Source organism: Zalophus californianus, chromosome 15 (genome assembly GCF_009762305.2).
Source record: "Zalophus californianus isolate mZalCal1 chromosome 15, mZalCal1.pri.v2, whole genome shotgun sequence".
Classification (NCBI taxonomy): Eukaryota; Metazoa; Chordata; class Mammalia; order Carnivora; family Otariidae; genus Zalophus; species Zalophus californianus.
In genome coordinates, this window is record NC_045609.1 from 16,916,347 (window position 1) to 16,931,353 (window position 15,007).

At 53.6% G+C, this 15,007-nt stretch overlaps 1 protein-coding gene across 2 annotated transcripts in view; it reads right to left on the reverse strand.

Moving 5' to 3' along the window:
• Window positions 1–599: 599 nt before the first annotated feature.
• The window catches only part of TRIM67 (tripartite motif containing 67), a 45,701-nt gene continuing 31,293 nt past the window's right edge, over window positions 600–15,007 (reverse strand). For both annotated transcript variants that reach the window (XM_027596674.2, XM_027596673.2), the window contains 9 exons: window positions 13,646–13,741; window positions 12,564–12,686; window positions 11,476–11,586; window positions 10,191–10,350; window positions 8,010–8,155; window positions 5,565–5,703; window positions 3,882–4,185; window positions 1,845–2,007; window positions 600–706 (listed from right to left, as the gene is read on the reverse strand). In XM_027596674.2, the coding sequence (XP_027452475.1) occupies window positions 641–706; window positions 1,845–2,007; window positions 3,882–4,185; window positions 5,565–5,703; window positions 8,010–8,155; window positions 10,191–10,350; window positions 11,476–11,586; window positions 12,564–12,686; window positions 13,646–13,741 (1,308 nt within the window). In that variant the 3' untranslated portion in view covers window positions 600–640. The remainder of the gene's footprint in view (window positions 707–1,844; window positions 2,008–3,881; window positions 4,186–5,564; window positions 5,704–8,009; window positions 8,156–10,190; window positions 10,351–11,475; window positions 11,587–12,563; window positions 12,687–13,645; window positions 13,742–15,007) is intronic.

The following is a 15,007-nucleotide window of genomic DNA, read 5'->3' on the forward strand; positions in this document are numbered from 1 at the left end:
TTTAAAAGGTTCTCAACAGTTCGGCGGGAGTGGTGAAGGTCAAAATTAATGCCCATTTCTATCGACCTTGGATTAGGTTTGCAAGGGCATAACATAGTGGAGACTCGAGGACCAAGAAGCAAAAGGATAACATTTCCTGGCGAAGATGGGACCCTGCAGCCTTGGGACTGAGTGATGTCCTGGCCAAGGGTCAACCCCTGGGGCATGGGGTTCCAAAGTGTCTTCCTGCCTCCTCTCAGGATGTCAGCCTGCCTTCCTTGTGCTCCCCCAGCCGCCCAAAAGACAAGATTTAAAAACAGGTGGCAGGAAGCATCATCAGAAAACCCGGGTGCTTTCTCACTCCCTTGAGAAAGGTCCTTCTTCGGGAGTATTTGCAATGTCCAAGAGGAATGAAGGGGACACACACACCCATGTTCACCACCGACCAGTGGTCACTTTCACAAGTGGCCAGTCTAACCAGTTGCCTCAACAAGCATGGCTTGCAGACCTGTTCTGCATCTCCCAAAGAAAACTTGTCTCTAAGATACTCAGTGGCTGCTGGGGCTGCACCCACGACATCATCGTCCTTACCCTCATGGGTTCTTGGAACATAGTGAGGGGCGCTTTTCCCAGATTCCAGTGAGCAGCTAGAGCTGGGAGGCTAGTGGCCCGACAGCTTGGGCCGCCCCAGGTTTGTTGGCACTTCCAGTCCTGTGTGCAGAGTGACCTGGAAAAGAAGACAGGGTGAGTGAGGGTGGGGGATGCCACCGCGAGAACCCCGAGGGCTCCCGTAGAACAGTGGGTCGCCACAGATAGGGGCCCACTGTGTTGTGTGCTGTGCTGTTTACTGTGTGGCTCAGTATCACTCATGCAGTGTCCACGAGTCTGCCCTGAGGAGCTGGTCTGTGCCCGCATCGCCCACTTTGTCCTAGCGGCCAGGAGCCCGGACGAGGCTGATGCTCTGTTGCAGCAGGTATACGGTTCTCGCGGTTGTATATTTGTTTCTGCTTTCTTTCCAGGCCCCCCGCCGCCCCGTTCCTTTCTGGCACCTGTTCTATTACCCTTGTGGGAGGACAGCCCATATTTCAGGCTGCCTCAAAGCCCTTCTGTGAATGAGTGGAGGTACAAATCAATCCATTAGTGATTGATGCAGACCTGTTCAATATTCAGAGCCAGTGGGCACCACAGAGCAGGACTCCCAGAGGGGGGAGGGCTTTGCTAGAAACCAAGGGTGCTGCCTCCACATTACTCTCCCTCCTCCCTCACACCCTCATGGGCTCCCATTTTGTCTCTGTCCTTCTGGGGCCTCCTCAGCCCTCCCCCAGGACGGCCCAGCCCTGAGATCTAACAGGACATCTTTCCTGCCCGCTTCATATGGGAGCCAGAGGGCGCAGAGGAGGGTGAGAGGAAGCAGAAGGAGACTCACAGCCCCTAGGACTGGTCTCTCCCAGCCCTCCGCTGTGTTTCTCCTCTCAGGGGAGAGCCACGCCTGGAAGGCCCCAGCCCACACCTGGCCATCGGCTCAAGCCGGGCAGGGGGCGCACTGATTTCCTCCCAACTGCTCACCGAGTGCCTCCATTGCACCTTGCCCAGAAAATGGAACCCCAACCTGCTTCCCCACTCCAGTCCCTTCCCCCCTCCCTCCCACTGTGTCTCCACAAGCTGCCACCGTAGAGCCTCTGCTTATTTCAAGTGAATACCTAAGACTTGATCGTGCCGGAGAGACCATCTCCAGGGAAGGTGGGCTGGTGGTGGGTAGCAACAGTCAGCTTCCTTATAGCCCACATTGCCCAAGTGCACTTCGGAAGCCCCCGAACCCCGAGGGGAGCCGCCAGAGGGGCTCCTGCCTGGAGGGTACGCAGTACCTGCACGTTGCGGTTGAGGCTGAGGGCCGGCATGAAGACCCCGTCCACGTGGCTGAAGGCTGTGGGGCCCTGCTGCTGCCCATTGATGAAGAAGGTCAGAGTGTGCTTATTCAGGTCCAGGAGCACCCCAACAGTGGCCCCCTTGCACACGCCGCCTTCCGTCCTGGGAAGAGAAGCCCCAGGAAGCCCCATCAGCACACCTAGCTCGGGACGTAGGTGATGGCTCAGAAGAGTCACGTAAAGGATGCTAGGAATATCCTCACCCACACACAGCCCCCGCGGCCACACAGGCAGCTATTCTTCTGGGCTATGAGACTTGTCTTGAAGCGCACTCACCGGTTAAGGGCCACACAGCAAGGCCTTCCCCTTCGCGTGTGCTTCCTTACCCTGAGGGAACCGGCTTACTCAGTCAGTCCCTTTTATCCTCACACAGTCCCTGAGACCAGGACCCCCAGGGAGTTTTAGGGTTTTGATGAGCGGGTCCCACCTGAAAACCTGGAGCGGGGAGCGTGGGTAGGGAAGGCTCCTTTACCTGCCAAGGAAAGGAACTAACTTGGCACCCTTGACAGCTTTAACCAGTGAGGATGTTGAGATCCACAAAGGGGCAGACGGCCCGGTCTTTGGGAGATTTCAAAAGGTCCACCGGCCTTCAGCTCATCTCAGAAACCTCCCAGGGACTCTTGAAAGGCCGTGCACGGCGGGGGACAGATGCTGAACCTGGAATCAAGTCCCCGCATCTGAGTCGCCAACAGTGGAGCCTTGGGGCTGAGTTGTGAAGCTCTCAATAAACGGTCCCTGACCCCACATTTGGCGGTGGTGGGGATTCACAACGGCCCCGCGAGAAGCATCAGCGAGAGGCACTGTGCTGCGGGGCCCTGGCCCACCTGCCTCCTCGCCATGTTGGAAGGGGGTCCTTCAGACTCCCTTCCCTTAGCTGAGGGCTGAGGTCTCCGCCTCCCCTCCAGCTGCTCCACTCTGACAAGAAAACCGTTTTTACCCTTTTCCAGACGAGGCCCGAGCTCATCAGCTGCAGGCTGATGGCCGGCCAGAGAGCAAGGGCGTGAGGAAGGGCGTGAGGAAAATTCGGGCGCTGACCGGAAAAGCGCTTCCCAAGAGGGCAGGATTCCCCGGGGGTGTCCTTGGACCCCCGGGGGGCCGGATCCTGCAGGTGGGGAAAAGGAACTAGAGCCCGGCCCCTGGGGCTGTTCAGACACCGACCGCCGGGTGGCGGTAGAGACCGGTCCGGGGCGCACACACCTGCTTTCCACCCAAGCGCTGCCTGCGCCCAGGGTCCGCTCGGGGCTCCCCTCCGCAGCGCCCTACCCGGGGCTTTCACCCGCCCCGCAACCCCACACAGAAGCGGTGGCGGGACCCTGAGCTAAGTCCTGACAGCGCCGCGAGGTGGCCCTGTGACTTGGGACACTTGTTTAACCTAAGCCCTTCATATACTCTGTAAAATGACTTTAGTACTGTTGTGAGGCCTGAATGAGATCACGTAAATCAGGTGCTTCAGACAGCGTCCGGCGCGAAGTAAGCTCAATAAATGCTCCCCGTTATTCCTCCCATGGGAAGCGTATCTGGGCCCCTTTTGGTTTAAGCGAGTAGAGACGGAGCTGGTGGGTCTGGATTGGGCCCCTCTGTGGTTTGTGCCCCGCTCAGGGGCCGGGTAGGTCCAGTGCCTGGACAATGGCACCTGCTCCCTCTGTAGAGACCTGGTCACAGCCGTGAGGGCACCGGCCGTGGGGGGACTCGGGCCCGGCTGCCAGTGCGGAAATGAAAGGGGAGCAGAACTGGGAAGGAAACGACAGCCGATGGCCTGGGGTCGTGGGGCCTGCGGAGTGTCCTGTCAAGGCAGTGCCCTGGGGCTGCTCTAGTCTCTGCAGCAGGCTCTGCAGGCAAACACTCACTTCTGCCTGGACACTGGACACCCAAGTAGCTGCAACACCTCCCCCTGCTCCTGATGCCTGAGCTTGGGAATGGCCGCGGGGACACGGTCCCCACAGGGTCCTCGGTCCCAAACAGCCCGCGATGGCGCACCTGTTGGTGTGAGAGTTGCAGTGCATGAACCAGCTGCGGTTGTTGTCCACGTACATGGCCCAGGCCTTGTCATCCTTGCCCAGCATCATGTCCTTGACCACGCTGGCCCTGGCCACCCCAAAGGCGGGGTCTGGGTGGTTGTCATACCGATCCACGTGCAACTCCCAGTAGTGCACGCCCTTGGAGAAAGCCGCCGTGCCCAGCACCACCCGGTCGTCATAGCTGCTGCAGGTGGCCGTCTGGTTGTCATTGGATAAAATGATGTCCCTGTGCCCAGAGTTGGGGTCAAAGGTGAACCAGGCCACTGGAAAGGAAGGAACCAGAGTCAGGGATGGAATTGGCTAGCAGTCTCTAACCTGGCCTGGGAGAAAGACTTATTTGCATCTATCAGAAACTTGGCATCCAGCATCGAATGTTCTTTCCTGTGTGATTCACACCCAGGCACAACACGTGTTCCCATGTACATGCGTGCGCACACACACACACACACACACACACACACACACTCTTGGATCTGTGTTCATCCAGGTTCTCAATCCCAGGAACCCAACCTCGCCAAGGAATGCAGACATTCGGGCCTCAGAGCCCCAAATCTAAATGCATTTTATGGAGTCTTGGTCTCCGACACCCTTCCCTTACGTTCCATACACTGCTGAGAGTTAAAGAGGAAGTAGATATCCATGGCCCCACCTAGTGGGCGGGGGGGGGGGGTGAAGTGATGTGACCAAAGTCACCAAGCTTTATCCTCCTGTTTCGCAGCCCATTGAGTGGCCTCCTCTGTTCTCCAATCCCTCAGGTTGTGGGAAGTGAGGTGCTTACTCTGAAATTATGACCACAATGCACAGGGCAAGAACTGCTGTTCTCCAGGGCAGGGGGCCCCTGCGGGCAGAGAGCTGGTGAACTCTTCGTGCTTTCTAAAATGAGCCTGCAGGTTGCACCATTTTCAGTAAAGCATCCCCAGTTGTGCCCTTGACAAGAGCATCTGCTCCTGCCCTTTCTCCCCTCCATCCTTGGGAGACTAACCAGGTGTGTCACATTTTCCTCAGGGCGCCCAGCGGATGTGCTAAGATACACGATGACAATAAACAGGATCGGCGTCATCCCGGGACGCTGCAGCCAAGGCTGGGGCATGTCTGGGTTAGCAGGGCAGATGCTTTTTGGAACATGTTCTTTATTTATATCATCACTCCCTGCTAAGGACTCAGATGACCAAAATCCCACGAACGCTGACGTGCTCTTGTTGCCAGAAACCTGAAAGGTTGCAGCTAGGTGTGTAAACCATCAGATCTGGGCTCTTGCACTAGATATTCGAGGGATCGTTTCTTGCTGTGAGGAAGGTCATACCCAAGGACCAGTGGCCTTTTCTCCAGGACCGTCCTACCCATTCTCAGCCCCTGGGTCTCCCTGAGCCTCTCAGATGCCCATTTCCCTTCTCAGTCCAGCAAATGGGGTGAAGAACTGGCTCTCTTTTTGGTGGCTTGTGGGGAGGGAGGTGCAGGCAAGGGGCCACGGTGAGCAGGGCAGGGAGAGGCTGGGAAGAAAAAGTATACACTTCACCGCTGCCGCATTCCCTCCATCCCGCCACTCCTCTGTCCTACGCAGCTGAGCGTTCCCTCCCATCCTCCTTCAGAAGCTCGTCCACAGTGCCTGAATCTGGTCTTCCCCTGAGCCCCCAGTGCTCACCGTCAGAAGTCTGCAGGACGACGGTTTTACTGTAAGGCCCGACGCCGGAGGAGTTGAAAGCCTTGACCCTGGCATTGTAGGTGCTGTTGAAATGCAGACCGTCGATGGTGCACAAGGTCTCTTTGCCAACATACACTTCCTAAAAGACAGCCAAGAGTGCTCAGGAGGTGCCTCTGTTAGCTGGAAATTTTCTCTTGGCAACATGTTGACATTCAAAGAGCTAGCACCTCAATAGAGCTCTTGAATCAGGGGAATTTGGATGAGTGGCTGCAGGGCCACAGACCAGGTCCAAGTCGGGCACAAAGTCCGACCACTGGCTGGCCAGTCCATCTGCCTGTGCAGATGGGAGGTGTGACGGGGTCCTAGGGAGGCAGGGAGGGATGGCGGGTCTGCAGCCAGCTAGCATGCCTCCTGAGAATGTCCTGCCTCCGTTGAGGTCAGCTGGTCAAACAGGACTTCCCAAGGGGCTGGAAGTACAGAAACCCCCACTTCCTTCTTGGTTGGAGCAAGAGAAGTTTGCTGGGTTTTAGTGGGAATGTAAGCTAGGAAATGTGAGCTAAGCATCTAACTAAACAAAATCACCAATATTTTTAGAAGAAGGGTCAGCACACGTGATGGGTAGAAGTGTGGCCAAGCACAGGTGGGGTCAAGTTGATTTGGATGGAGAGGGACACTCCACCCCCTCCCCATCTTCTGCCACCCCTGAGGTTGGCGTCTTCCACTCCTTGGCCCTCGTCCCCCAGAACTGCTTTGCTCACAGCCTTCTGAGAGGGTGAGACATTTCTGCATGAGTCCCCAAAAATCTTTTAGTAGGGATTTATTTTCTTCTCCATTCACTTCAAACTTATCTTTGTCCTCTTAACTTCCCCAAATGCAGAGCCTGGCCCTCCTCCTATGCCACTGTTTCTACTCTGTCTAAAACATCTTTCCTATCTGGTTGTTTAGGGGCTTGGCTCTTCATTTGTTATTCCAAGTTATTAATAATAGCAGCTATGTGCCAGGCATTGGACAAGCCATTTTAATTCTCACATGATCCCTGAATGTTGTGGGGTTTTTTTTTTTTTGTTTGTTTGTTTTTTTGTATTTTATATACCAGGAGACCTGGAGAAGGTTGGAAACCTGCCCAGGATCAGAGTGAACCAATTTGGAAGCCAGGGTTCAAATCCAGGCCCACCTGCATTCAAAGCCAACACTCTTCCCACTATAACGTGCAGCTCCTCATAAATTCTAGCCCCTGTGTCTAGCTTTTGTTAGTGGTAGTGTCTCAAAGGGGAGAGGCCATCTGTATTTGAATTCTGTGGCTGCTTCTTTGCACATCCTAAAACAGTCTTCTCTTCCCATTTCAGAAACAGGGGCTCTTTTCCTGGTTTCCGGTCCCAGAGTTCTTTCTGGTCTTAGCTCCTTTGCACAGCCAGAACACCTGAGGTTCTGAACCCAGTGAGTGATCTGCCCTTCCGTGCTGACCCGACCCCAACTCGTCTCTTCCCTAAAATGCCCATATTCACACGGGACCCAACAATTCCTAAGGGTTCTTTCCCCAAGTCTTACGTTCCTGTAGGATATCTTTCAAACAAACAAACAAAAAAAATGAAACAACATATGCATAAATCCCTTTGAGAGAAACAAAAGAAACATTGGTCTTTGGCAAGATTTGTTAGATGGTGCAGGTCCCCAGGGAATGTCACAATTGTTATGGTGGCCGTGGTTTGTTCCAGTGTGTCTTAGTCTCCTCAGGAAGGGAAAGGAGGAACTCTCAGAAGACCCAGAGTTTGTTCTCCTTGGTGTTCCTGCCCACAAAGCAACTTGACAGTGACCTGAGCTTCACTGTGTGAAATCTCAAGGTAGAGTTCTATTAGGGGGGTCTGGGTTGGGGTCTCTACCAGATGGGGGAGTCGAAGACCATTTCTGGCTCCCTAAGAGCCTTTATTGTCGCCACGATATTTCATCACTGGAAACATGAGTGTAGAAGGTCATCCCAACCCAACCACCATTTACCAAGTGTCTGTCTTCACAGGCAGAGCACCTTGCCAGGTAGAACCATCAGTGACTCGGGCAGAGCAGGAAGCGACAGAGCGTTGAGGGAGTGGGGACCTGTGTGAGCGGGCATATCTGGGAGGAAGGATGTGGAAGAATAGCCGTGACTACACTGGTGGGGTGAATTGGGAAGTTGATCCATGCAGGTGGCAACTTCTCTGAGCTCTTCCTCGGCCTCAGACCTGTGTCAGTCTTCACAGGGGAGCTGTCCTAAATTTTCTCTGTGGCTGCCACCTCTGCCCGGACCTAGCCCTTGGTAGAGCAGCCCCATCTTCCAAGGGTCCAGACCCACCAGCCCTCTGTTCTGGGGCCAGTGCCCTTTGGGGGCAGCATTGGAGCTGAGGGCAGCCCCATGGACTAGTCTGGAAGCCTCGGCGTTAGGACCCCCCAAAGCAATCAGGAGGGCCTCACCCGGAACTGGCCCCCGTCGCCGTCATCCAGCTCCAGGATGTAGCCGTCCACGGGGCTGTGGGTGAAGGGTGGCATCCTCCAGGCCAGCGTGACACTGTTGTTGTGGGTACAGCACTTCTCCAGCTGCAGCAGGGGGCTGGGCGGCACTGTGACAGGAACCGCTAGTTCAGTGCCCCAACCCCTCGCAGGGCCCCGGAATACCTGTGTGGACTTTCCTCCCCCCTGGCAGTGGCCCCCAGCCCCCAGAAGGAACGGTGGCCACCTGTGGTCACTCCCAGCCTCTCGCAGCCCCAGGAGTCTCCCTCTCAAGGCAGGCAGGGGCGAAGGCAAGCACGGGTGACAGGCGACCGTGCACTTCCAGCGTGTCCTGGAATCTGGGGTTGGGGGATGGGAGAGACATGGCAGATGTCCCTGCACCTCTGTATCTGGAGCCCTAAGGAAGGGCTGTCCTTTTCCCCATCTGCCCACTGAGAATCCCTAGTTTTGAGTCTCAGACCCACTAGGGATTCCCACAGAGCTGGGGTCTGCTGTGTGTCCCCGCACGGGCCTGTGTGGACCCTCTCTGTGGCTTATACCGAGGCTTGGGAAGGAGCTATTGGGGTGGGGGGCATGCAGAATTCAAAGACACATTTAAACCTTTGGCCGGAAGCACCTTAACGGCCCAGGGAACCAGATCCGGGAAGGAGAGGCAATCTTAGAGTATCCACAGCCAACCCTCGGAATCAGGGATGTGAATCAAATGTATCCTAAGTTCTATCATGGCGAGATCGGGGAAAAAGGTTTTATATTCTAGCTTTTTTCGGGCTCAAGAGATTGTAGAGATAAATCCAGTCCACACTGACAATTGTTGAAGGGAAAATCGCAACATCGGATTCCTAAACACTATGGAGTTCAGTTTGGCTCCAGTCATTAGGGCTGACTTCCAAAACGCACCTGATGGTTCAGCTGGGTGCAGCCCTGTCTTGTCTACAGACTTGGTCTCAGGACTGGCTGAGCAGAGCCAACTCCCCGGGCCTCAGTTTACAAGCACGTAAGGGTCCTCTCTCTGTCCTAGGCTCTGTTGTTGCTTCTCCCACTTCCTCTGTGAATCCACCACCCAATCCCACCCAGAGCAGCATCAAGCCTTGGGAGCGGCTCCAAGCCTCCTTCTTTCACACTCCCCCTTTCCAGAACCACCCCTTCTTCTGTCACATCTCCCTATCTACCGGACTTCCCTTGCTCCTCAGTACCATGTCTCATTCACACCTAGGGCAGGTGGCGTTTCCAAACCTCGCCTGAGGTGCAAACCAAGTGTGGGAGTGAGCACACAGATGTGCAAGACACTTGTTTCATCTTTAGTGGAAAACTGGCCACATGTTTTGTGGCCTATGGCCCAGCTCCAACTGGCCACTCATAGATTCCATAGGTGTGGCACTCTGTCCTTTGCTATTTTGGTTTTAAAAAACCAAACAGCTGTATTCCCACTCCAGAATGTACCCTTGATGCCTCTGGAGAGAGAGACTTTCGAATAGACTCTGGTTCTGGCCAAGCACTTGCTAATTTTGTAACCTGGTGCAAGGCATGCAACTTTACTTGACCCTTAGCCTGTGTCTCCCATGGCTCTCCCCCACCTCCTAGCACCCTCCATTTTGTTCATTCTACTCTCACCTCTGACCTTCTTGCTCTTCTTGGAATCCAGAAAATGGATTCCTGCCTCAGGGTCTTTGCATTTGCCACCCCTCTGCCACCTGGAATATTCTTCCCCTATATTGCATTCTCTCTCCTCATCCTCACCTCAGAATATCCCCCTTTCCCAAAAAGCCTCCATTGGACATTATATGATATATTTGTGTGCTATTTCCTTTTCTAGAATATTAGCTCGATCTTGTGGGAGAGTTTGTTGACTTGTTCAAAGCTGTGTCCTGCACCTAGAAGAGTGCCTGACACACGGCAGACACTCACTAAGTGTCTGAATAAACAACTAATCCTCTTTTACAAATGGGAAAACTCAGGCTCAGACTGGGGTGCTACCCGCCCTGGGCCACCCAGCTAGTGGGTGGCTGAGCTGGGACTTGAACCCGGGTCTGTGACTTTGGCATCTCTCCCCTCTTGCTCTGTTTTACAATGACCCTGAGCTGCCCCCTCAGAGTGGATGCCTCTTCTGAAAGAAGCACAGACTGAACTGGGCCAACCACGGCTCACCCCTACATTTCATCTGGATGAAGTCCAGCTGGTGGATGGCCTGCAGCAGTGGCTCGCTGTCCAAGGTCAGATCAAACTCCGCAGACACTTTCGGCTCCAGGGCGCCTTTGACCCACTGCTCCTGAGACACCTGGACACGCTTGATCAGAGCGTCCGAGATCTTAAAGGGGAGCACAGAGTTCAGGGTTTTGATTTGCAAAGGAAAATTCATGCAGCAAGTGGTGGGGAAGGAGGAGGGGCTTGGTGTCTGTGGCTGGGGAGGGGGAGGGGAGGGGGAGCTGTGCTAGCCACGTGCTCTCAAGCCGCGGCAGAGAAGATATGATCCCTGCCAGCACGACACTGAGCAAATAAAAATGCGCTGTATCGTTGGAATCATATTTTAAAAGAGCAATCATCTAAATGTGAAGAAGAAGTTGCTGTTCAAAAATATCAGGCCAAACCATTTTGTGAAGCAAATGATTCTTTTTTAAATACGCAAAAGCAGTCTTCATTATACTGCTTTTGCTAGATCTAGTCCTTTGCAAAGTGAAACACACCAGTGGTTTGTCCCAGGGTCTGAAGGAAGTGCTTTCTATAGCCCCAGAGTTTTGAAGCTCGCTCTCCACAGTGTGTTCCCTCCAAGTTGCTCTGCTCCAAACTCCCCATCACGCCCCCAGCTCTGTTCTCCTCTGCTCATTCCGACACTTGCACGTGTCCCCAGGGAGCCATGATCCTGTGTACCCTTCTTGGGGACTAGTCAAGGAGATTCATCATCTTCCCCACAGATGGAGGACCGCACCACCATCTGAATCACTGTCATGTTCTTGAGAGCGGCTCGTGGCCCTGAGTCAGCCCCGCTATTGGAGGGATGCCCTAGCAAGGCTGCTCGGGCTCTGCGGGCAGTGGCCATCTGTCTACGTCTGCAGGACTCTGCACATGGAGGTAATGGGCCGTGTGGATTCTGCTAACTCACTTCCTCCACCACAGTCTTTCCAGTTTGTCTGGCAAAGACCGTCCTCTCCCATTTGTGGGAAAAATGTTGAGTCTCTGGAAGTCGAAGCATAAACGCATGACATTTTGGCCCTAGAAATTATGACATTTGACTCCCTCTTGTAACAAGGACACAGAACCAGGGTCACAGCTAGTGAGAGTCAGAGCCAAGAGGAGAATGTAGGTCTTCTGGAATTCTCTGAGCAAAGGAATATCTACTCAATTCCCTGGAAGGGACTGTCCTAAAACTTCGCCTAGTTTGGGGACTTGGAGGTGGGAAGCCAAGCCTGTCTCTGTCCCCCGAGCGCAGGCTTACCTGTAGGAACCCGGAGGGGTCATTCTCCTTGATCACCTCCAGGCAGTACTCCATCAGCCCCGTTGACTGGCGCAGCTTCAATGTGCAGTGATTGATCTGGTCCCAAACCATCTGAGATGAAAAGAACCCCCATTGACCTTCTCATCAGAGGAAGAGCAGCTGGGCTATAGTGGGAGTTGGAGAATTCGCACGGAGAAAGCCCTGAGAGAGGCGACCACCTTGCACCTTCTCCTCTGGCTGTTCTGCTTCTGAGCTCCATGGGCCGTCTCTCCTGGGGAATAAATGGGCCCACTTCCCAACAAGTGGGCCCAATGCCTGACAGAACGAACTCTGTTCCTAAACTCTGGATAGCAGAGAAAGTGCACAGTCTGAAACTCTCCACGGGACCAGTGACCAACTCCTTGTCTTACTTCTCACCTGTCATGGATGGGTTCTGCTGCTTCACTTGAAAGCCACGGACCATCCCCAGCACTCATTCCTTCTTTCCTTGAACGTATTATTTCCTAATTCACTTGGGAAATGTCTATAAAATAGGTTGAACCCCCAAGACAATGACGCAGTCTTCCGTCAATGCAGAGTGTTCGTGGCAACTGCCTGGACCAGGAGCCCAGTGTCCTGTGAGGGGAAACTCTCCCCTTCCCACGGTGGACATTGGTCATATTATTATTGCTCATTTGAGGGCATGAGATACTAGAGAGGGCCTGAAGAAGTGGACTGAGTTGGCGACCTCAGCAGAGTGTGGCCTCGCCACCAACACTGGTCACTTCTGCTCTGCAAGGTCAGAGGCAGAATTCCTTAGACAGAAAACAGGACCTCAGAGAAGATGGGAGACAGTACTTCTGACCTGAGCAGGAGTCTGGGCATCTTACTGCAGCTTTGTAGGGAGAGCATAGCTTTGGGGAAAGTCACGTGAGTGTGAGCAGGTGCAGGGGCAGCTTGCTCATCCCTTCTTCACCTCATTCATTCATTCATTCATTCATCCATTCTCTCACTCAGCTCATATTGACCCGGTGCCTACTGTGTGCTCCACCCCATGTGCGGTGTGGAGGCTGTGATGAGGACCAGAGTGTCATCACCCAGGTACCTACCTTCAGCTTGTGCTCCCTCTCTTTGGTGACCTTGGTGAGCAGCTTGGCTTTCTGCCGAGTTAAAGCGTCGACCAGCGCATCACACTGAGCAACCAGGCAGGCTTCATAGTCCAGTCCGTTTTCCTGGGGGAGGCAGAGAACTTTAGGGAGAAGACATGCTGAAATCTGGCCAGGGCTAGACACAGAGAAGTATTTCAGAGAAGTTCTTGGCCGAGTCATCTGTAACATTATCACATTGGAAACAATGTGAATATGAGTCAGGGGAGGGGTACCATGAGTCTTGGCACATCTCTATGGTGGAATACCCATTGTCATTCAAACCTTGTTCATTGGGAGTTTTTAATATCATGGAAAATGCTCATGAAAGACTGGGAAAGGGAAGAAAGGGGGGGGCTTACAAGTTGTGTACAGCCCAATCCCACACTGTGTGCATGCACACGTGTGTCTAAATCATGGAGGAACATGTCAAAATGGTGAAGCGGTCACCTAAGGTGGAGAGATATCGAACTTTTTCTTAGTCCTGTCTATTCTCTACTTTCCAAAATTTCTACAATATATACTTTTGCTTTTTTGTAATCAGAAGACAGGAAAACAAAATACGGTGCTCTTGCTGTAGGATCTGTCTCGGTCTTAAAACAGAATCCTTCGAGGTCTCTGAGATCAGCAAGGATTCTGACCCCGTGCTGTGGCCTGTGTGGAAGCTCTCACCCCCGGTGACCCAGAACGTGACTGTGTGTCCCTTCCGGGTTCATCATCTCTGTGAACCAGTCCTCCACGCATGCACATTCATATAGAGCACATGTGTGTGCACTCTCCCCTGCAGACAGCTCCTGAGGCCAGAGACTGGGCCTTCTTGATCTGTGTTGGGCTCAGTATGGGACACAGCATGGGTGCTCGGTACACAGATGGATTTAGTAAATGATGCATTGATATTTTGATGCACTGATTCCCTGCGTCTGAGGCTATGCAGTAGGACAATAAACCTTCTACAAAATGCTCGCCACAGGACTGTCCCTTCCCTCTTGCCACTTCTCATCTGCATCCTACACTAACTGCCCTCCTGGGGCTGGCACTCTGCTCACCTGGATCTGCTGCAGGATGTTCTTCAGCTGGACCAGAAACTCCTTTGCTTCTTTCGCCTTATCGGAAACCCCATTTAAGGCCTGGGACAGTTGGGCCTAAAAAGATATCGTGTGTTGAAAAGGCAAATTAGGGGTGAACAGCACACAGTTTGCCCTTCACCAGCAAGGCTGGTGCATGTAGGTGAGGGGCTGGGGCGGATCCCGCGTGCCCCCATTCCTCATGTATGCAGAGACCACTACTGACTCATGGGCCCTAAATAGTTGCTTATTCCTCCAGCAACAGTTAACAAATGTTGATTGACCTACACTCTCCTGTCTGGACCCCAAAGCTGGACAGAGGTAAGGAGCATTCCGCTAACTGGTTGAGTCTGACAGGTCTGCTCCTGATGTTTGCAGAACCCAGGACCAGAAGGCAAATAGAGCCCTCTCCTCCCATGGTAGTTCTATCCCTCATCAGTAGGACCCTCAGATGCTTACATATGGACATCCCAGGTCCCAGCCACCCCCCCACCCCTATTCGTCTTTTGACCTTCGGTGGGGGAGGGCACCGGTGGGGGAAGAGGCTTGCCGGCCCTAGAAATGGGCTGAAGCCATCTGGACTGGGAACCCTGAGGCATCATCTAGAAGTGGGATAAGGGCTCTATGGCAGTCCCCTTAACCCTTGGGACCTCTCTCCTTGCAGAGAGCGGTGTGGACAGAGGAGGCCCAGAGGGGACATCAGTGGCTGGGGCCCAGAGGTGGAGCTGCTGGCCTGGATGGAATCTATGGCCTTTAGCATCAGGCTTCTTTTTAACAAAATGCACACACACACACAATCGAATTTGTCTCCAAACCTAGCTATCACAGAGACTGATGACCTTGATTGTTAAGCATGTTAACCATGAGTCACATTTTTCTAATTAAAAAGCTGAAGATGGGGCCAGAAAGGCCAGGGTCATATCCTTGCCCCTCCCTTGCTTTCTTGAGGTCTTTGCTCAGATGTCACCTGGTCAGTGAGGCCTTTCCTGATGACCCCATAAAATAGCCCTCTTCCCTCACCCTGCTTTGTTCTTTATAACGTTCATCACCCCTCGACATAGCTTTGTTTACTGGTTGTCTTCCCTCGCTCGAATGTAAGCCCCCTAGCACAGGAAACTTGCCTGGTTTGAGCCCCTGGCACATGGTAGCATTGCATGAATATTTGTGGAATGAATCAATCAGTCAACGGGATTCTTTAGACCATACCAAGGATCCTCCGAGTGTGGTTCCTGGACCAGCAGCCTCAGAGGCTCTTGTCACCTGGGCCTTTGTTTGAAATGCGACTTCTCTGGTCCCATCCCCGAACCTGCTGATCAGAAACTGGAAGGGAAGGGCCAGAGCCTG